We start from the raw sequence: 21,813 nt of genomic DNA, 5'->3' as shown, positions 1-21,813 counted from the left end.
CTTTTTAAAAATTATGGGACCCGTTGAAAAAAAAAGATGCAAAAATACGATTTTACCCCTTCAAAGCTTCTCCAACACGCACTGCACACAAATCTATACTATCTCCCACTCTCTTTCAAAGTTCAAACAGATCTAAACAAATCTCTCTTTCAAACTTTTCCCTCTGTACTATCAAACCCTTATCTCTGAAATCGGGTTTTCCTCCATTACCGTCGTTCTTCATTCCAATCGGTGGTAATGTGTGATACTTAATTCCACATATTTTATCTATCTATTTTTTTATTTAAATCATTTTCTATTATAATACTATCCAATCGGTTATATTTTGTTAGATCTATCTTAATTTTTTATATTTTGTTACATCTCTGTTACATTTATATCTATCTATACTAATTGTTTGTTAATGCTTTTTTTTGCAGATTTCTTTTGTGTTGCATAATTTTGATATAAAGCAGCCCGTTCTTTATTTTGAATTTAAGCAGTTCATTCTTTAGGTATGTTTTGGATTTTGATGATGTTATTTTCTATAAATAAAACTTTGGATTTGGAGTTGTGGGTAAAGTAAAGTTTCCATGTTGATATTCTGGTGGTTCGAATATGGTAACTCAATGTGGTAACTCACTTGCGTTTGCTACCGATGTCGGTTCTGATTCTGATCATTTGGAGTTCAAATGCTAAAGAATCAGTTTTTGATAATGTATGTTGTATCAAAAGGTTTTTTTGGTATTGCTTAGTTATGTGCTTTATTTGCTAGATGGTTTAAGAACATGTAACCATGTCTCTTTTGTTTTTGGTTTTTAATTGCTTGCAGGTACCTTTTGTTTTTTAAATTTTTTTTAATCAGCCATCCTCTTAAACGATACAGCAATGGAACTTTTTCTTATATCGCCATGATTTGACCATTCAGAAATAAATAGATCAAAAGGAAAGATATATGAGTCATGAGCTAATAACTCTTACTGTATTTACTAACCGTTTTCTCTTCTTAGGGAACATTTAGTTGCAATTGGAGAGAAGGAATTGGAGGTATCATTTAGGCATTTAGTTGATCAAACAAGTTTATTTTAGAGATTTTGGTGGTTCAGTTTTCGACTAAAATTTGATCTACCTGTTGTAGATGTCTCATTTATCGTCAATCGAGGTGACGAGACTACAACAGGATATGAAGAGCACAAAAAAGTTAATGACAATATGAAGGAGAAGTTTACGGGAAAATTTTCGTAGTACAGTATTGGTATAAATTTCATTCATCACAGTAAAATGGATGGGTTGGATCATGGGTCAAGGTATTATGAACTATTTTGAACATGGATAAATTCTTAGGTGGGATTTTTTATAACCTTGTTACTCAGTCAAAAGTTTTGCATATTTTTTAGATTCTTATTAATGCCTTTTATGAAGTAGTAACTTGAATGTGTATGTGGCATTCGTTCTAATTCAAATATGATATAAAAAGACTACTATCTCTTTTTTAGTAGATATATATTGGAAAAATATCGACAAGTTTGTAGGAAAAATGCTTGATGTTTAAGGTACCTAATCATTTTCCGTATGTTGTTTGTATTGATTTAGTGAACTGAGAAAAGAGTGCACATCACAAAAGATAGCTGACCTGTCACCTTCTCCGAGCCCTAGGTTGATTGATGGGATCTTCTAAACCAAGTTTGATACTATAGATTAGGTAAAACTCGAAGTTATTAAACCTTTTTTATTTGTTTTTTTCTGAAAAGCTGGTAACTCTTTTTTCTCTTGGTACAATAGTGATGTAGGAGTCGCACTTTCGATGGTTTACATATCTGGATCACCTGTGATGTAACGTCAAGTTAATTGTGAAGACTCTGCTTAAATAATGTCCACATGAAGCCATGGTGAGTGAGTTGTGCTGTGGTTTATTATTTGGCTCTACGTCAAGTCAATTTACACATTTAACATTCATGCTCAAGATATTAAAAGATGTTGGGCTTGAAGAATTTTATCCGACTGTACATACTAGAGTTAGTAATTTAACTGGGATATATGTTATTTGAATTGTCAAATAGTTACAAATATAGAATTTGGTTATTAATGCATACGAGTATACGACCTTTGAAATGATTGCATTGTCTACTTAGAAGCTTACCGAACAATTGTTATTGTATTGTCTATTAGTCCTGCAGGTTCTGGTTAGGCATGTGAAAGACTTCCATTGACCCGAAGTATACACGTCAAATGTAGTGCACAGAGAAGTATTACACGGTACATAATTTGTATTTTGTAGGTTCTTTAAACTTTACATTTGGAATTATTATTTTATTCACTATCTCGGTCGCTTAATTTCAATCTCTACTCCTTTATAAAAATTATGGGACCTGTTGAAAAAAAGAGATGCGAAAATACGATTTTATCCCTTCAAAGCTTCTCCAACACGCACTGCACACAAATCTATACTATCTCTCTACTCTCTTTCAAAGTTCAAACAGATCTAAACAAATCTCTCTTTCAAACTCTTCCCTCTGTACTATCAAACCCTTATCTCTGAAATCGGGTTTTCCTCCATTACCGTCTTTCTTCATTCCAATCGGTGGTAATGTGTGATACTTAAGTCCACATATTTTATCTATCTATTTTTTTATTTAAATCATTTGCTATTATAATACTATCCAATCGGTTATATTTTGTTAGATCTATCTTAATTTTTTATATTTTGTTACATCTCTGTTACATTTATATCTATCTATACTAATTGTTTTTTAATATTTTTTTTGCAGATTTCTTTTGTGTTGCACAATTTTGATATAAAGCAGCCCGTTCTTTATTTTGAATTTAAGCAGTTCATTCTTTAGGTATGTTTTGGATTTTGATGATATTATTTTCTATAAATAAAATTTTGGATTTGGAGTTGTGGGTATAGTAAAGTTTCCCTGTTGATATTCTGGTGGTTCGAATATGGTAACTCAATGTGATGTGAGATGATTAGGTTAAATCTTTAGTTGGCACTAAATACCCTTTGAAGAAAAACAGGGGGCTGATGATGACTCAGTTCCTGATGAGCTTAATGCCCTCATCGGAAAAAGGTTCCTATGTAGATTACCTGTTACTGAGTACAATCTTGAAAACACTGGCTTTACTGTTAACCTGCTTACTCTGATAACAATTGCTGAGCTTTTTGTGGAGCCGTTGAATTTTAACCCGATAAAAGCTAAACAACTTATTGGCCAACACAGGGGTACCATCCTGCTTTTTTGTCTTTGTTTATGTTGTATTGTGTGTGAGTGAATATACATGGAAAGAGTAATATTTCTTATGTGATTGGTTATATCACTGTAAACAGAAATGTTGATATGTGCAGTCGTTTGGTGGAAACACATTGTACACAAGACATCCTTTAAGGGGATGTCGATTTATCAAATCTTCATGCCGCCTATGCTGCTGCTTTCAAGGTACATTTTAACACTTTAAGAACTTCATGCAGCTAATATTTTTTGATATGAAAATAGTTGAACTTTACATATAGAAAAAAGAATACAAATGGCTATTCATTCACATAAGAATGATTCATAACTAGTTAATTGGTATATGAATACTATAATAGCAAACTCACTTGCGTTTGCTACCGATGTCGGTTCTGATTCTGATCATTTGGAGTTCAAATGCTAAAGAATCAGTTTTTGATAATGTATGTTGTATCAAAAGATTTTTTTGGTATTGCTTAGTTATGTGCTTTATTTTCTAGATGGTTTAAGAACATGCAACCATGTCTCTTTTGTTTTTGGTTTTTAATTGCTTGCAGGTACCTTTTGTTTTTTAAATTTTTTTTAGTCGACCATCCTCTTAAACGATACAGCAATGGAACTTTTTCTTATATCGCCATGATTTGACCATTCAGAAATAAATAGATCGAAAGGAAAGATATATGAGTCATGAGCTAATAACTCTTACTGTATTTACTAACCGTTTTCTCTTCTTAGGGAACATTTAGTTGCAATTGGAGAGAAGGAATTGGAGGTATCATTTAGGCATTTAGTTGATCAAACAAGTTTATTTTAGAGATTTTGGTGGTTCAGTTTTCGACTAAAATTTGATCTACCTGTTGTAGATGTCTCATTTATCGTCAATCGAGGTGACGAGACTACAACAGGATATGAAGAGCACAAAAAAGTTAATGACAATATGAAGGAGAAGTTTACGGGAAAATTTTCGTAGTACAGTATTGGTATAAATTTCATTCATCACAGTAAAATGGATGGGTTGGATCATGGGTCAAGGTATTATGAACTATTTTGAACATGGATAAATTCTTAGGTGGGATTTTTTATAACCTTGTTACTCAGTCAAAAGTTTTGCATATTTTTTAGATTCTTATTAATGCCTTTTATGAAGTAGTAACTTGAATGTGTATGTGGCATTCGTTCTAATTCAAATATGATATAAAAAGACTACTATCTCTTTTTTAGTAGATATATATTGGAAAAATATCGACAAGTTTGTAGGAAAAATGCTTGATGTTTAAGGTACCTAATCATTTTCCGTATGTTGTTTGTATTGATTTAGTGAACTGAGAAAAGAGTGCACATCACAAAAGATAGCTGACCTGTCACCTTCTCCGAGCCCTAGGTTGATTGATGGGATCTTCTAAACCAAGTTTGATATTATAGATTAGGTAAAACTCGAAGTTATTAAACCTTTTTTATTTGTTTTTTTCTGAAAAGCTGGTAACTCTTTTTTCTCTTGGTACAATAGTGATGTAGGAGTCGCACTTTCGATGGTTTACATATCTGGATCACCTGTGATGTAACATCAAATTAATTGTGAAGACTCTGCTTAAATAATGTCCACATGAAGTCACGGTGAATGAGTTGTGCTGTGGTTTATTATTTGGCTCTACGTCAAGTCAATTTATACATTTAACATTCATGCTCAAGATATTAAAAGATGTTGGGCTTGAAGAATTTTATCCGACTACATACTAGAGTTAGTAATTTAACTGGGATATATGTTATTTACATTGTCAAATAGTTACAAATATAGAATTTGGTTATTAATGCATACGAGTATACGACCTCTGAAATGATTGCATTATCTACTTAGAAGCTTACCGAACAATTGTTATTGTATTGTCTACTAGTCCTGCAGGTTCTGGTTAGGCATGTGAAAGACTTCCATTGACCCGAAGTATACACGTCAAATGTAGTGCACAGAGAAGTATTACACGGTACATAATTTGTATTTGTAGGTTCTTTAAACTTTACATTTGGAATTATTATTTTATTCACTATCTCGGTCGCTTAATTTCAATCTCTACTCCTTTATAAAAATACGATTTTATCTCTTCAAAGCCATTAATTTTTTTTTTCCTTTTCTTTTTTAATAAAGATTTAAGACCCGTACATCGCACAACAATGATGAAAGATATTTTCTTTATTTATGTGTAACGTATAAATAATCGACCAACAAAACAATACAAGTAAATTTATGTTAACTATGACCAATTAGCCATAGAAAAATTCAAAACCTTTACCATAAATAAATTATAAATTATTTTTATATTATTGTTTCAAAAAATAAAGAAATAAATTAGTGCTATATATAAGATTTTATTTTAGTATTTCTAGAATAACACACATCTATACTTCTTTATAAAAATTATCACACCCTCATTTTTAGAAATAGTTACATAATAATTACATACAAAATTACTAAATTATCCTTAATAAAAACCAACTATGGAAAGATTTTTTTTAAATATCAAATTTGCCTTTAATGAATTAATTTACTATAAACTTTTATTTGAATATTTAACACTTTAAGTTTTTATCTTCAAAAAAATTTATACTATCGCAATTAAATCAATTTACACCACTTGACATCGTTACCACCACCAATATTACCATCACCGACACCACTAAACCGCATTCCCCACCAATCGACATATGCCTATATTGTTAAACTCATTTCTACAAATGTAGGAAGTGAAATTCGAACCCGACTTGATGAACTTCTTCAAAGTTTATGACTTTTACCAATCAACCACCAACCTATTCCTTATATAAAGTGTCTTGTACAATATTTAAATTCTTATAGTATAACAAATTGAGAAAAACAAATACATCTAATTAAAGGATACTTAAAACAAAGTCACAGTTTTTCAAAAATCAGTATTATATATATCTATAAATTTATCTTTTTTTTAAAGGCAGAAGAGTATATGTATTATATATACTAGCATTGTACCCGCGCGATGCGGCAGTGGTCATAACGGCGACAGTGTGGTGGTGGAGGCGGGTGTGGTGGTGGATGCGATGTCGAGTGTCGTAGATAATTGATATAAAAGTAATTGATTTAAAAGGTTAATGGAGATATTTTTAAAAAAATAAAGGATTGATAGTGTAATTTAATTATTAATGTTAAGAGAATAGTGTATGTGAAAATATTTTAAAGGGCTGTAGCCTTGTAGGTGAAAATATTACATAGGAGGACATTTTAGACATTTCTCCCATATAACTTTCAACATGGGGGTATTTTTTTTAATATAGAGTATAAATAAATAAAACTTACCACTAGCAGGATGCTAGAAAGTACCACCAGTACATACATAATATACAATTGACAAACTGAGCAAATATAGGTGACCAACTATATACATAACGCACCAAGAAAGCCCTGATCTTAACTGTGAGGGTACTAAAATGGATGAAAAAAACCTGAGATCAAAAAAAAATCCCTAGGTTTTCACCCTAGCTCGTTTTTGGTAGCACCCCAAACAGATCCAGACCTGCAAGACTCACCAAAATAGGTTGCAAATCCAACCCAATACGCCAATGCATCTCCAGATATCATGACATAATTATTTCCGTGCCTCGCCTTTTTTTCTTGAGACTCCTAGTGGCACCAATTTTCCCATGTTAAGTCTTGCATCTTTGCACGGTTCTTAATCCAAAGAAAGCTTAGGCACATCACCTCTTCTTTTAGTCGTTGCCACTGGGGTGCCACTCCATTAAAGCAAGCTCATTTCTTAGTTTCCATAGACACCAACACGCCGTGAGAATAATCGCTTGAATGACCAGGTTATCTTTGCACCTCACCATCTCGGAAATGCTAAGAAGATCACGAATAGAAAATGCAAAAATAGGGATAATTTTGCACCAAGAACTAATAAAGGACCATAACAAGTTAGCAAATTCACATGATATCAACAAATGTTCAATTGACTCCTGAAACGGCTTGCAAAGAGAGCAAAGGGTGGAAGGGACCTGAACATTCCTTTTTGCGAGTGCAACTTTTGTGGGGATTCGATCCATTTCAGCCCTCCACGCGAATATGTTAACCTTACCGGGGACCCATTTGTTCCAAACAAAGTGAAACTCTTTTGCTCTTGCTGAGGAATTATCCAGAGAATGTAGCGAGCAGAGGCAACCGAGAAAGAACCTGCGGTGTTTCCTTTCCAAGTCCACACGTCGTTTTCTCTAGTAATGAGCTGTGATATGTCCATGTTGACATCACAAAGATCTTTCTTCACCTTGCTGATGTTACACCATGTACTCGCTAGACCTTTTTAGATGGGAATCGAAAAAGAATCACTCTTATTCTTATGGATTGCTTTAATAGCTTGACTCCATATTGAATTTGCTTCTTGATGAAACCGCCACCACCGTACCATTTAAGTAACAAGCTAATGTTTAAGTGTTTAAGAGACCCGAGCCCTAACCCACCTTCATCCTTTACGCGAGACCAACACACCCAATTAATCTGTCCCACCCCACAGAAATCTTCTCCTGATCTTCTCAAGATTTTCAATGACTTTGGAAGGTGCTTTAAAAATTGAAAACTAATAAACCGGTAAGCTATCGAGAACTGATTTAATAAGAGTAGCTCGACCAGCAAGGGAAAGCCTTTTTGCTTTCCAAGATGAAAGTCGACACTCAAAGGTCTCTATAACTCCAGACCAGTCTATTAGCCCCCATTTTAAGGCCAAGGTACTCAAAGGGTAACTGACCCTTATCGATCTATCGTATATAAAATAAAAATAAGTTAAGTCAAACAGTACAATAAACGGATATTAAATCTAGTATTGCAAATATACAAATTGAAAAAAGTTACTCGTAATTCGTAAATAGTTAATTCAATATGAGATTATGATAACGGGTAACGTTCTTGTTTTGTTGTAGAAAAGTCACTTGTTAAAAATAGAAGTAAAAGTTAAAATTATAATTTAAATTTAAATATCACATACGTGTATGTTAAATATGGTTTTTAAAACTCACAATGCCTATTGAGTACTGGTTTACGTAATCAAAGATGTTCTTACACGAGTCCTTTGTTTTGTTTTTTTTTTTTCTATTTATTTTTTATTTTATATTTAATAACACAAGTCACTTGTTAACAACTTCAAGTTTTACAATTTCTAATCTTATTAAAACATAACCGATCACATTTCATCTATTATAAGTCTAAATGGTTGAAACTATACTGTATCTATCAGGTTGTTTTTGTTAAGAGTTTCAATTTGTTAGTCAATTTATTTGTTCGATCAGTTCACGCATACAGAAAAAAGCACACTAATATTATGAGTCCTTTTTGGGGAGGGATTCCCTCAAGTTATCCCAACATGATTAGTCATGTTAAGATAATCTTGACCATTGATTGGAAATCAAGGGCTAAGATTTCCCCAACTTGAGTCAAGTTGAAGAAATAACTTGAGGGAATCTTCTCCCGTCATTTTTATTTTATTTTTCAGTATATGTATGGATGTTTGTTTAATATAATGTTTTTGAATTTTATACTAATGATAACGTTACATAAGAAAAACCGAGTTTAGATATATTGAATTGAAGGCAAAATATTAGTTGATATATCATAAAATATGATAGTCAAATACGTTGATATGATGGGGGTGATAGCTAAGTTATAGAGTGTGATAGGTCATATGAGTTGATATGTCATAGAAAATGATAGTCAAATGTCTTAGCCGTACGAGCTTCGCTCTCGGATTTAAAAATTCGTTGAAAGTATATCGAATAACATCTCTAATGAAAGAACATGAAATTTTAAGAACACTCATATAATTTTTATAATTTATCGATGTATCGTTTTTGAGATAAAAGATTTTAAATAAATTGGAGGAATAAATGATTTATGGGGAGAGAGAAAAAGAATGATTGGCTGAGATTTGTGGAGAAAGAAAAAGTATTATAGTTATTTTAGGTAAATATAGAATAGATAAGAGAAACATTTTAGGAAACTACTTAAAATCAATATTAAAAATTTTGTTAAAAATTTAGTGCAATCTATTTTATAATATAGTTAGTATAGATATAGATTATTGAGATGACAGATACTTATATTTAGACATTTTCTATGTACCATTCGAAATCGCCTAAAAGCATATATACCTTTAAAAATAAAAAAACTATAAGCACATAATAATCATTTTTAACAACAAAAAAAACGCACAACTCCTATATCATCATGTACAAGTCGTCATAGAATTATCCCACACTCTATTTAACTCCACAACCTTGTACAAATTTTATTTCATTTTAAAATAAAGAAAATGGACCCATACCACAACAACCACCAACACACCTCCCACCACCGCCGTGACGAACCACCACCACCACACATCTCCGGTGGTCCACCCTACCCACCACCATCCCACGTCGGCGGTGCTCCACTCTACCCACCACCACCCCACGTCACCGGTGGTCCAACGTACCCACCACCGCCCCACATCTCCGGTGCTCCACCTCATCATTCTTACCCACCGCCACCACCCCACGTTGAATACTACCCTCCGCCACCACCACACCATCATCCCCCGCCTCCACCATCATACACGCCGGATTACCACCACCCACAACCACCTGTCTACCACCACGAAAGCAGCCACCATATCCCACACATAACTCCTCCGACCAATTACAATCATGATCACCACCATCCTAAAAAATACACAGATGATAAACCAACAGTTAGAGTCTACTGTAAAGCGAAAACTGATTATGCACTTACTATTCGTGATGGAAAAGTCATTCTTGCCCCTTCTAATCCCTCTGATCTTCATCAGGTTTTCTTTTTTTTTTTTTTCTTTTCTTTTTTAAATAAACTCCGTCTTCTCGTCCAAAAATAAGTGTCCACTATGAAATCGACACGTAATTTTACAAATATGTAACCATTGCATAAGTAGTTGCTGGAAATGATAAATTATGTCCTTTTTTTTTTAATAAACTCGGACTTACTGTCTCAAAATAAGTGTCCACTATGAAGATGACACCTGGAAATGACAATATATGTATTGTTTTTTGGTGGGGTTGACTAAAGTTGTTGACTTTTTTGTAAGAACAGCATTGGATAAAAGATTTGAAGTTTAGTACAAGGGTGAAAGATGAACAGGGGTATCCTTCTTTTGCATTAGTCAACAAAGCTACAGGTCAAGCTATCAAGCACTCCGTTGGTGCTACTTATCCTGTATGTTTTACTCTCCATATTCCTTATATCATTTTTTCTTTGATAAGTTATGAGTTGTGCTCTGTAGGACATATTTTTAGGACTTGTTGTTTGGGATCGTTTATTGAAAATGAAGTTATCTTAATTCACCAAATTAAAATAGGCCGAAAAGTGTTATAATCGAGACATAAGGTCAAGTTAGATGTAAATGAGTGCATGTCATGTGTTAAGCATCAAATTGATTAGTTCTATCTTTAGGTTCATATTGTAGGCATATGTATCATTACCTAAAATAAGAAGCTCCCCGTTATGCTTATGAACTTTATTTGACGAAAAGCGGGTTTAGGCTCCCGGGGGATTGTCAAGCCTTCGGTTTTGTTGTATGCGGCTTAGCCTGTATAACTGTTGGCCATTTCTGGACTCTTCCCTTGTTATTGCAAGGTTGAGATTTCAAATCCATCGACACCCTTCGGCAGTCTTATTACCTTAAAATTTCTGTTTGTAGAACATGTGTTTGCATGTATGATAGAACATTATATTCATAATTTGGTATTATCAATTAGGGTTACCACTGATTCAAGCTTTTATCAAGTAGCTCGAGCTTGAGTTTGACTCAATTGAGCCCTATCAAGCTATAGCTTGGCTTGGCTTGGTTGCAGGGCGGGCTTGCAGCCCTATGATAAATAGGTGAACTTTGATTATAGTATCTTTTGGGGAGGAACTTATCTAGTCTATTATTTGGATTTAGGCTTTAACTTTTATGGAACAAGAGAACAACTAATTAGACCCGCAGTGGATATAAGTTGTATATGAGCTTCAACAAAAAACATTCTATTCAAGCTTATTGGTGACATGAAGTAGTTTGCACTATCAGCGTCATATAAACTGCAAATTTTTGTAATGGGCTGGACTTGCAATTATATTATCTCAGGTTCAGCTGACAGAATACAACCCTGATAAATTAGATGAATCTGTTCTTTGGACTGAGAGCAAGGACTTAGGGGATGGTTACAGGGCAGTAAGAATGGTCAACAATATTAAGCTTAATGTTGATGCATTTAATGGTGACAAAAACCATGGTGGCGTGCATGATGGCACAAAAATTGTTCTTTGGGAATGGAAGAAAGACAGCAATCAAAGATGGACCATGGTCCCTTACTGTAAGTATCTCGACGCAAACTCTACTCAATGCTATTCTGTATTCTTCAATGATTTGCATATTGCAATCAACCTTCTGTTTTGACTTGGCACGTGGTAATAGTGGGTGCTTTGATCATTTCTTAAATGTTTACAACACCTTCAAATTGGCCAATTGGGACAAAAACAGCAATATATTTTGAATAACTTTAACCAATACCTTTTGATAGATGTAAGGAAATTACTGAACCAAATGAATACTGCATATGGTTTTTCATTTCCACTTTTACTTTTTTGTGTATGTTATTATGGACCATACATTACCTTGTATGGTCCAAAAGAAGCTTAACGGTTTCTGTTTTCAGTTTGTCCTCAAAAAACAAATGTAAGGATTTTGATTTTTGGTAATGTCACAACCTGAATATAACTATTTTTTCAGTTACTAATCTTCAAAAGATATGTATGACATAGATTTCAGTTCACAAGTTTCTTAGTTTTTTTTTGTTTTCAGAAGCATTTCACTTAGTTTAATTTTTAGTCAAAAATGCTAACTAAATCATACATTCATACGTTAAGTCAATTTCATTCTACTTTTTCATCAAAGGAAGTAAAAGCTAATTCTAATACAAAATTCAATGGCAACGAAATTCTAAAAATGTTTATATGAGACATCTTAGTGAAGAATTCGTGTGATTTTCTGCTACCAAGGGCCAAGGGGTGATGAATTTCATTTAGTACTTTATACCTCAGCAGCACTATGATCAATCCAAATATTATTATCTAACAACTATCTTGAATTGTATGTGCAGGATATGTGGTTATGTACAGTATGGAACTGCAAGTCTTCAGTGTGTATTCTTGTTGCTATATATTCGTGGGGAGCTTTATGCCGCTTGTGGTTTTCATGTGTATCATTGAATGATGTTTCTTTGGATACTCGATTGTTGAACCACTGAAGGCTTGCTTCTGTGGTTAGTAAGTATCTATATGTCGCCCTATTGCGTTTGGTATGGTATTGCTTCTTATGTCTTGGTTTGTGATCATTTGATAAGCAATTCTGTCTACCATGATATGCTTTACTAGGCCAAAGTGTCAAGGTTCACTGTTTTTTTTCACTTTTTATGGTTGTGACCTTTGCAACTGGCCAAATGTAGTGGATTCATTTATTTTTTTTTAGTTCGTGTGTTCTTGAGAGTTTTTTGTTGCTCTTTTGAAACATCGATTAACATATGCACCATTATAGTGTCTACTGGTAGCAATGTGATTTCCTTGCTGTGCTTAGACTTTGAAACCTTCCAAGTTTGTGAGTTTCGCTTCAAGATTTGATTACTGAGTATTTAAGTTATCAAATATTTTTGAAAGAATTCCGTTTCATTCCCAAACTCGATAGCTAATACTTTTTGGTCTTTATCAATTATCAGGCTGTTACATTTGGTCCTAACTCCTAAACATTTGCGAGCTTTAAGGGGTGTTTGGCTTGAAAATGGGAATCATTACAGGTATGGGATTTGTGTTGGAATGAGAACAAATAATTATATATTGGGGGTTAACAACTATGTTTCTAGCAGCAGCTTATTTACAGGAGTTTGTGAGGAGGAATGATTTTGTATTTACACATATGATTTTCAGAAGTAGGGGGGGGAGTGTTTGTGAGGGGAAGCATGGATCTATTCTTCTAACATCATATTGGTTTTTCGCTTATATAATGTATCAAAAACCCATCCTCGATGCGTTAACATACACAAATTGGTGGATTTGATTATCATTTTCCAATTCCATCAAATTTCATCAAATTCTGTGAACCAAACGCGACCTAAATCTTCATTCTCATACCCATAAACCAAATACCTTCCCACTTCTTGCTTTTACTTGGTTATTAATAATTACATTTTGCCCAATATAGTTTTAGGCTGTGTTTGTTTTGTAGTTGGATTTACTATAAGTATGAGTTTGATGAAGTAATAATGAAATTAAAATTTAAACCAAATCCATTTAATAGGTAAATGCATCAATTATATATGTTTCATACCCATTTTTATCCCCGAATCGACAAACAAAACAGTATCTGTCACTTTTGTTTGAATCTTTAAAATCTTATAAGCTTACATTAAAATCAGACTAATCACAAAACTGATGATAGGGAAGCAACCACTTAACAATGGTTGAACCACGTAAGAAACACAAAATAAATAGTTATAAATATGTTCAAACGTAATCTTTGTGAGTATTATATATCCGTGCATGGTTTTAAACCTAATCATATATACGATCTTAACATAACTAAATTATAAATATCGTACATTAGCTTTTTCATGTATAATGTTACATACCATATTATATTATATTTAGTTACATCATGTGAAAATAAAACAAGAATACATAGCCATATAGGTACATTTCTTACGAGTTACGTCTATGATAAGAAACTTCTTTTAAGAAATGCAAGACTAGAATGCAACATTTTGAAAAATAGAAGGTCAAAAGTAAAACCAACATGTCGACTGCCAAAGATTATTAAAAATAAATAAAAATCATAATTAATATTCAAAAAGCTAGACTTAATAATATAATATTCAAAAAAGCAATGTCCCCATAAAATATGAAATTTCATTAACCCGAAATGAAGCTCTCTCATTTCTACACGTATCATGTTCATTTGAAAATGACTCGGTGTCCAACCAAAGCAACCCCATAAGACCCCTTTTGTGAATCTTTATATTCAAGTTTTCAAGTCCATCTTTTCTATTCTTTTTTATTTATTATAAACATTTCATTTCATATTTTCATAATGGCTGAGATTATAGGGAAGTTTAGTAGTAATTACTGTAAATTTTCACCTTATAATAATAATAATAATAATAATGGTAATGGTAACTTATCATGTTACATGTTAAAGAAGAAAGTTTTACCGGTGATGATGATAAAGATGCCTGTTATAAGAGCTTCTAAGTTGACAAGAAGTGACAGTGAAATGTTTGGCCGGAGATTGAATGTTGTTGGAGGTCAAACAAGAAGTCAACGTATACAAGCTGTTTCTAGCGTTAAGGTTTGTATTTTCTTAACATGTGATTTGTCTGGGTAATCATCCATGTACCATTATTTTTTAATTGTGTATCACTAAATTTGTTTTAGGGTGCTTTTGTATAATATAAGCGATGTTTGGGGATCTACGGTTAAAAGGTGGTATAATTTACCTGAACTATCCAAAAAAAATTTTTTGAACAGCAACAATAATTTTATCAACTTAAAATCTAGCAAGGTGCTATCCAAATTAATTTGCCTGAGCTATCCAAATTAATTTTGATTTAAAGAGCCATATTGTATATGCGATTATGCAAAGAAAAAAATTTAAGGATCTCAATTCTCAAATGAACATTTATGTTTCAAATATGGAATCAAAGTCACGTCGTAATGAAGTCTTTCATGCTGTGGTCCCGGCATGGTGATCATTATTGTGTGAACAAATAAAAATTATTTTTGATTTCTGTACTAAATATCAGTGTGGTCGATTACATGTACAGAAAAAGGTTAGGTTCGATGTGATTGCTGCGAGTGTGACCACTATGAGTTCTCTAGAATGGGATGGAGGATCTCGAAATCTTTGATAAATATAGAAAATTGTGGACTTCATGTCTTGCAATTATGTAGAATATTGTGCATCTGTCCATGGCGAAGGGGTCGTATGGGTCGATCCCAAAGAAACTCCGGGTCAAGGGTTGCCCGACAGACCACCTTTTGCTAGATGTTTCGCTTTTTGTTTTTTTTTTTATACAGCAAATGTTAGTCGTTAGTAGTAGTTTTCTAAAGTTAGTAATTAAACTTCAATGTCCGAATCTGAACCTAGGACTTCCAGATAGGCAAATCTTCCCGCCTCCTCCCTTGGACCACTAGAGAAGTTTTGCAGTTACGATTAACTATGATCAAAGTATGATGAATTGAAGCTAATTAAGATAGTTTAATTATATTTGTTGACATAGATGGGTATTGGCATTGGGAAACCTGTAAGATGGTGGGAGAAAGATCTTAAACCAAACATGAAGGAGATAACTAGTGCGGAGGACCTAGTCGACTCTCTGTTGACTGCGGGAGATAAGTTGGTCATTGTTGATTTCTTTTCGCCTGGTTGTGGAGGCTGCCGAGCTCTTCATCCCAAGGTACCTGAAAAATAAAATCATGCCATGTATTATGTAACATTTCTGTTTATGCTTCTTATATCACATCTAGATAAGATTCAACAAAAATGTTAGCCATTGATATTTTTACATCATATATTCATATGTTTTTAAAAGAAGCATGTTGCCATACTGGTAAATGATATATGAAAGTTTTACTATGTGATTTGGCAGATAGATTCACGAATGCTTAAGGTTTAACCATATAGCAAAATAACAAATTAATGTTATTTCACGGCACAAATTAACCTTCGTGCCCATGGTTGACCGTTGCAAGACATTAGCAAAACTCAACTTACTCTACAAAACAATGAATTCTTCAAGACAAATGTAGTAGTAGTTATGCGAGTTTAATGTATTCTTGTGTTGCTATAGATTTTCCTTATTTGTAGAACTGTCGGCAATACTTTCTATCCCTTTGATTCGCAATGCTAAAATGATTTTCTTTACACCGTTTCAAATCATTTTTGATCTTATATACATGGTTTTTGGTCATTGTAGATATGTCAAATGGCAGAGATGAATCCGAATGTACAGTTCTTACACATAAACTATGAGGAGCACAAGTCTATGTGTTATAGTCTCAATGTTCATGTTCTTCCTTTTTTCCGTTTCTACAGAGGTGCCCAAGGTCGTCTTTGTAGCTTTAGCTGTACCAATGCAACGGTTCGTACTCCTTTTACCTTTCCATTTTTTAAGTTGGCAATATCAACCCAAGTATGTGTGGGACTCGTGTTATATTTTTATTTGTAACAGGTCAAACGGATCTAATTGAAAATTTAAGATTTAAAAGATACATACTAAACTAGACTAGATGAGTCAAACTGGTCCGAATTTCCCAAAGTATATATTTAGCTTTAGAGCATAAAATCTCCTAAACTATTTTATAGATTAACAAGATCTTAATACACTAGTATATATGAGAGAAAAGAACAAAAATAAAATTGGACAAGACTTTAAACAAACTCAATCCAGCTGAGCATGTTTCAGCATGTATGACCTTAACCGTATTCAACCCATTTTCCACCTTCAATATTTTTGTTTCGATTATGAATACGGAAAAAATATATAAGCTAAAAAGTGTGACATGGCGATGCAGATCAAGAAGTTCAAAGAGGCCTTAGCAAAGCACGCACCTGACCGAAGTAGCTTAGGCCCACCGAAAGGGCTCGAGGAGAAAGAACTCTTGGCACTTGGTTCTAATAAGGATCTCTCTTTCACTTACGCTCCAAATCCAAATCAAACACAAAAGATAGCACCTGCACCCGCACACGAATCAGTCCCTCAACCAAGTCTCCCTCTTCCTCGTCCTCTTAAGAAGCCAGTCTCTGCAGCATAAGAAGATAAAGATAGAACCTTAGTTTCTTCTGGGCAGTAAACCTATGATTCCGATATGTTTCAAAAGTGTTGTGTAGATAGTAAGAAGCCTTTCTACCCAGTGTTTTTTCTTTTTTTGGTAGAAAGAAGAGATCGCGTATTTCTACTTGTGTCTAATATGCTTGTAAAATATATATATAGTGTATACTGTATAGTAAATTAGCCAACTAATGATTGGCAATTGCAGAGGTTTTGTTCCTCATAGCTGTAGATAGTCACTTGGTTTTGTAAGATGTGAGCTATTCGCTCTATACTAGGTTTGTTAAAGCACTCGATTGTAAGAATTTATGTTGCGTGAGTAGTTGAATAGCAAAGAATATTCGAGATTTTGTATAAAATTTAGGATGCAAACTATAAATCTCCAGTATGTAAAAGCACTCAACTGTTCGAACTTATGCTCTGTCTGACTAGTTGAATAGAACAGAAAGATGCACAACTTGTAATGTTAGTTGCACGCTTCTCGAATGGAGATCATGATAGTCTGCTACATAGTTGCCAGATTCGCCACAATAGCCGCAAACAGCAAAGTAGCGAACCGGGTTCATCAGTACCACTTCGTGGTACAATACCATACCGGCAACATTTGGGATCGCAAAATTGTGATGCAAAGTGATCGTGATACCATATTTAGAACTATGCAGAAATACTCCCCACATATACTCCAGTAAGTTACTAGAGGATAATGAACCATCATTTTGCAACTTGAACGTTTACAAATGCACGTCATTTGAGGTAGAAAGTCCTCAGAGGCAAGATTTGAAGTCGCCTAAAAGAAGAGAACGTTTAGGAACTATGACTTTTAGATCAGGAGTTACTCGTTTCTCATGAAAAGGTAGAGTTCCTTTAGAGTCAATGGGAATGTTTATTTCACAGGTTCATGGTATTGTTTATGTCACGAAGATCCAAGGCCTTATGATTAACCCATGCCGTGAACTAACTTCGATTCTCTCGTCTACTGGTCATTTTGGCCTGGCCACTAAACTTATACCAAACAGGTTTTTTTCCTATAAAATCCTTGCTTTTCGCCATAACACAAGGAAATAAAGAAAGTACAGTCTTCTACTCTTACCTGAGGACTACAAAGCTGCATTTTAACCAAAAGAGTAATTCCATTGTCATTAAAATATAATACAATATTGAAAATAGAAAGCTTGTATCACATAACATCCATTTTCTGTATATGTATATAAGTTGTAACAATAATATAATGCTACATGTTTTTCTGCTTATGATACCAATATGACTATGGTCAACTATTAACAATGTTGAAGGAGTCTTGATCCACTAATATTGCAATACAAGTGTTAGAAATTAGCAATCCCAAGTGACCATGTGATTAATCTACTTGTTTACTTCTAGTTTATAGCAAAATAAAAGTCAATGGCATTCCAGTCTTAACTGCAATTAAAAGGGTCACATGCCACAAATGGGATTTCATGTGCTAGGTTATAGTTGCATCACTTGAGTCTTTATTCTAATCAACCAATCATTAATGCCATTAGTATTTGCTAATCTCTATAAACTAAAGTGTACCTCCAAAGTACTTCCATGCCTTATCAAGTACTCAAAAGAAGTCAATGGCGCAACTGAATTTCGTTGGTGTTGGTATCAATATTAAATGAATCTTATGTAAATACAAGAAATCTAACTCACAAATCAACATGCTCCAATTCCCTTTCCCTCCTTTTTAATGATCTTTCATTTGTGCATTCCAAATATTTTAAGAGTCAAACTTTTTCTTGATCTTGAATACACAGATAGGTTATTTATGTAGTGTGTCGATTCAAATAGATGGAATGAGTAAATTGAACAAACTCGAAATATATTAAACACCATATTGTGCATCAAAATATTGTATTGTTTCTTAGAAGTAAACTTTTTAAGGTCAAACTTAATGTAAAACTTTAATTTTTGATCTTGGAATAGCTCAAAGAGTATAAAACACAAGATGCCATTCACACTACAAAATCACTCAACTTGACATGTGGTCTAACTTGTTTGATGCACACATTTTACTACCTCTACTATCACCCAGACCACCTAAATGTAAACCTAAATATTGCCGCTCGATTAAGGTATAGTTCTCTTTCCACCACCAAGCTGGTTATGATGGTAATACCCATAAACATACACAAGTGCATACATATAATAACTTGCAAGTATGATATCATTATTGGTTTCCTTATTGAATCTATCTATCATTTTTAAGTATGCAAGTAGTCTATAGTTCTTAAGGATTTAAGTACCTAAACATATGACTTAGAGGGTATAAAATGACCATATCCATCTTTGAAATGACAGAATCTATCCCTGATTACCTCGACCTCAAAAAGTGTCTTCCGGCGGCACTAAATGTAACTACACAACACCAACAAAAGCCAAATAAAGTTTAAAGTAAAGCAGTTGCAAGGAGAGAAAAAGTGTCTGTTATCATATCTTATCATATATTATTTAAAAGATAGTGGCGGGCTTAAAGCTTCACAAGCCTTTTGAGGTTACTTGCTGCTTACTATAAACTTAATCCATATTAATGATTTAACTTAATATAATACAGCTTAGAACTAGAGGAACAAATCTTGTTTAACTATCTTTTGTTCTATATGCTTTCAAGTGTGATGAGAAAACTTTTATAGTTGCCTTTTTCATTACTCTTCCCATAGAATATGATTCCATATTAACATGAACCATGTGAAAAAAAGGAGGTAAAACATATTTTATTTTGATTTACAAGTTGGCATATGGTTAAGGCTTTAACTGCCAATATGGTTTTCCCTAACCCGGCCCGTTGTTTATATAAAGGGGTCACATTCCACACTTGCATATTCACACCTTCACAACATTAACTAACCGCTTCTCTTCAGATTTTGAGGTCAGAAAGCCTGAGAAAGATCTCTTTTTGCAGGTCTAAATGGGGTTTCGTGAAATCGTTTTGGTTCTAGCAGTCACGTTCATGATAGCATTGCCAAGTGCTAATGGCAAAGGTGGCGGTGGATGGATTAATGCTCATGCTACCTTCTATGGTGGTGGTGATGCTTCTGGTACAATGGGTAAGACAATTCATGCCAACTAATTAACTTAAATCATCCGAATAAGTCTTTTAAGCATACAATATCACAGCTAAGGTCCCAACCTGTTGGCCCATGAGCTCTGCCTTCTTTTTTATTCATTTTAAGAGCTTGTTTCACTGTAGACTGTCATTTACTGTATTATGCAATATATATCTAATGTTGATACATCATGTGTAGGTGGAGCATGTGGGTATGGAAATTTGTATAGCCAAGGATATGGTACAAACACAGCTGCACTGAGTACCGCATTGTTTAACAATGGGCTTACCTGTGGAGCTTGTTTTCAGATCAAATGTGTGAATGATAAAAGATGGTGTCTACCAGGTCACATCGTTGTCACAGCTACAAACTTCTGCCCTCCAAATCCCGCACAATCAAACACCGATGGAGGATGGTGTAACCCTCCCCTGCAGCACTTTGACCTTGCCCAACCGGTTTTCCTGAAAATTGGTCAATACAAAGCTGGAATAATACCAGTTCAATATAGAAGGTACAAATCACTCCATAGAAACTATATAGTCATTTGGTAAAACAAGTGTGAATGCACGTTGTAAAAGTTATAAAATCAACTTACCCATGGTTTTTTATCAAATTTGGCAGGGTGGCTTGCAAGAAGAAAGGTGGAGTGAGGTTCACAATCAATGGACACTCATATTTCAACCTAGTCCTATTGACCAATGTTGGTGGTGCTGGTGACGTTGTCGCGGTTTCTATCAAGGGCTCTAGAAGCAACACATGGCAAGCAATGTCTCGTAACTGGGGTCAAAACTGGCAAAGTGGTGCCTACCTTGATGGTCAAGTACTATCATTCAAAGTAACAACAAGCGATGGCAGAACAGTCATTTCAAATAATGTGACTCCTCCTAACTGGTCTTTTGGACAGACGTATACCGGCATACAGTTCTAGTTCCTTCCACTCCAATCTCCTAACTTCAATGTTTTCTTTTTATGTCTTTTCAATCACTAATAGTAACTCTAATGTAACATAGTCATATATGGGATAAACCAAATACATGGGCGCATTTTGAACGACCCATGAAATTGGTACCTAAACTAAACTCGAGGAAATCCAACAGTTGTTTCCTAAGATTCCTCGAGTCTTTTTAGACGACGCCCCTAAAGAGCCCCCAAAAGGGTTGGTGTCTTGGTGTGGCAGTGTCGTTTTATAATTATAAGCGATAGTAAAAGTCAATATATACTCAAAGTTAGTTACATGCACTCCTTTTGGGAGATGCAAAGATAAGTAGACAGTATATGTCAAAGATTCCTCAATGTATGTTTTGTTACTTATAATGAGAACAAATTCTAGATTTGTTCAGCTCTTTGTGGAATCAATATATTAAAGCTTTGTATTTCATGGGCATAATGACAATGATTTAAAGCACCTTAGTACAAAACAAACAATTTACAAGCAACTATAAGATTCTAAAGTCTAAACCGCCATGTTTAAGTGAAGCTTAAGTAACTTTGACATACAAACTTTAGTAAATAAGCTAAAACCAAACATACAAATTACTTTGGTATGACATATGACGATATGGTATCACACGATTAAGCATGACGACGACAACAAGCTCATTTTGCAATTACATGTCACGATAAGCTCATACGTCTATAATGTAAGTAAATAAGCCCGG

At 33.9% G+C, this 21,813-nt stretch overlaps 3 protein-coding genes and 2 long non-coding RNA genes across 5 annotated transcripts; all 5 read left to right on the top strand.

The window, feature by feature from the left end:
* Positions 1-145: 145 nt before the first annotated feature.
* LOC122602586 lies at positions 146-1,835 on the top strand. The gene is made up of 6 exons (XR_006324330.1): positions 146-234; positions 420-494; positions 990-1,026; positions 1,118-1,234; positions 1,573-1,681; positions 1,762-1,835. It is a non-coding gene; the product is annotated as an uncharacterized LOC122602586 (long non-coding RNA).
* Positions 1,836-2,746: 911 nt separating this feature from the next.
* Positions 2,747-5,274, top strand: LOC122602559. The gene is made up of 6 exons (XR_006324318.1): positions 2,747-2,822; positions 3,948-3,984; positions 4,076-4,192; positions 4,531-4,639; positions 4,720-4,826; positions 5,105-5,274. It is a non-coding gene; the product is annotated as an uncharacterized LOC122602559 (long non-coding RNA).
* A 4,240-nt stretch (positions 5,275-9,514) lies between these two features.
* On the top strand, positions 9,515-12,735 carry LOC122604037 (ricin B-like lectin R40G3). The gene is made up of 4 exons (XM_043776927.1): positions 9,515-10,042; positions 10,321-10,443; positions 11,354-11,582; positions 12,369-12,735. Coding segments are annotated over exons 1-4 (867 nt in total). The 5' UTR covers positions 9,515-9,529; the 3' UTR covers positions 12,371-12,735.
* A 1,593-nt stretch (positions 12,736-14,328) lies between these two features.
* On the top strand, positions 14,329-17,459 carry LOC122606269 (thioredoxin-like 1-1, chloroplastic). Its single transcript, XM_043779231.1, has 4 exons — positions 14,329-14,605; positions 15,537-15,713; positions 16,233-16,397; positions 16,831-17,459. The coding sequence occupies exons 1-4, from the start codon at positions 14,348-14,350 to the stop codon at positions 17,068-17,070; spliced, it is 840 nt and encodes a 279-aa protein (XP_043635166.1). The 5' UTR covers positions 14,329-14,347; the 3' UTR covers positions 17,071-17,459.
* Positions 17,460-19,951: 2,492 nt separating this feature from the next.
* On the top strand, positions 19,952-21,494 carry LOC122606270 (expansin-A10-like). Its single transcript, XM_043779233.1, has 3 exons — positions 19,952-20,155; positions 20,354-20,666; positions 20,777-21,494. Exons 1-3 carry the CDS (start codon positions 20,017-20,019, stop codon positions 21,081-21,083), a joined length of 759 nt encoding a protein of 252 aa, XP_043635168.1. The 5' UTR covers positions 19,952-20,016; the 3' UTR covers positions 21,084-21,494.
* Positions 21,495-21,813: the final 319 nt, after the last annotated feature.

Source organism: Erigeron canadensis, chromosome 6 (assembly GCF_010389155.1).
Source record: "Erigeron canadensis isolate Cc75 chromosome 6, C_canadensis_v1, whole genome shotgun sequence".
Lineage (NCBI taxonomy): Eukaryota > Viridiplantae > Streptophyta > Magnoliopsida > Asterales > Asteraceae > Erigeron > Erigeron canadensis.
The sequence above is the reverse complement of the archived record's forward strand: the minus strand, read 5'-3'. Positions and strand labels throughout refer to the sequence as shown.

Bases quoted from the DNA above. Each gene is read 5' to 3' on its own strand.
- LOC122604037 (XM_043776927.1), top strand. From the start codon at position 9,530: ATGGACCCATACCACAACAACCACCAACACACCTCCCACCACCGCCGT. The intron at 10,043-10,320 runs GTTTTCTTTTTT...TTGTAAGAACAG, and splicing joins ATCCCTCTGATCTTCATCAG to CATTGGATAAAAGATTTGAA. The intron at 10,444-11,353 runs GTATGTTTTACT...ATATTATCTCAG, and splicing joins CCGTTGGTGCTACTTATCCT to GTTCAGCTGACAGAATACAA.
- LOC122606269 (XM_043779231.1), top strand. From the start codon at position 14,348: ATGGCTGAGATTATAGGGAAGTTTAGTAGTAATTACTGTAAATTTTCA. The intron at 15,714-16,232 runs GTACCTGAAAAA...TGGTCATTGTAG, and splicing joins GCCGAGCTCTTCATCCCAAG to ATATGTCAAATGGCAGAGAT. The intron at 16,398-16,830 runs GTTCGTACTCCT...ATGGCGATGCAG, and splicing joins TTAGCTGTACCAATGCAACG to ATCAAGAAGTTCAAAGAGGC.
- LOC122606270 (XM_043779233.1), top strand. From the start codon at position 20,017: ATGGGGTTTCGTGAAATCGTTTTGGTTCTAGCAGTCACGTTCATGATA. The intron at 20,156-20,353 runs GTAAGACAATTC...CATCATGTGTAG, and splicing joins TGATGCTTCTGGTACAATGG to GTGGAGCATGTGGGTATGGA. The intron at 20,667-20,776 runs GTACAAATCACT...CAAATTTGGCAG, and splicing joins ATACCAGTTCAATATAGAAG to GGTGGCTTGCAAGAAGAAAG.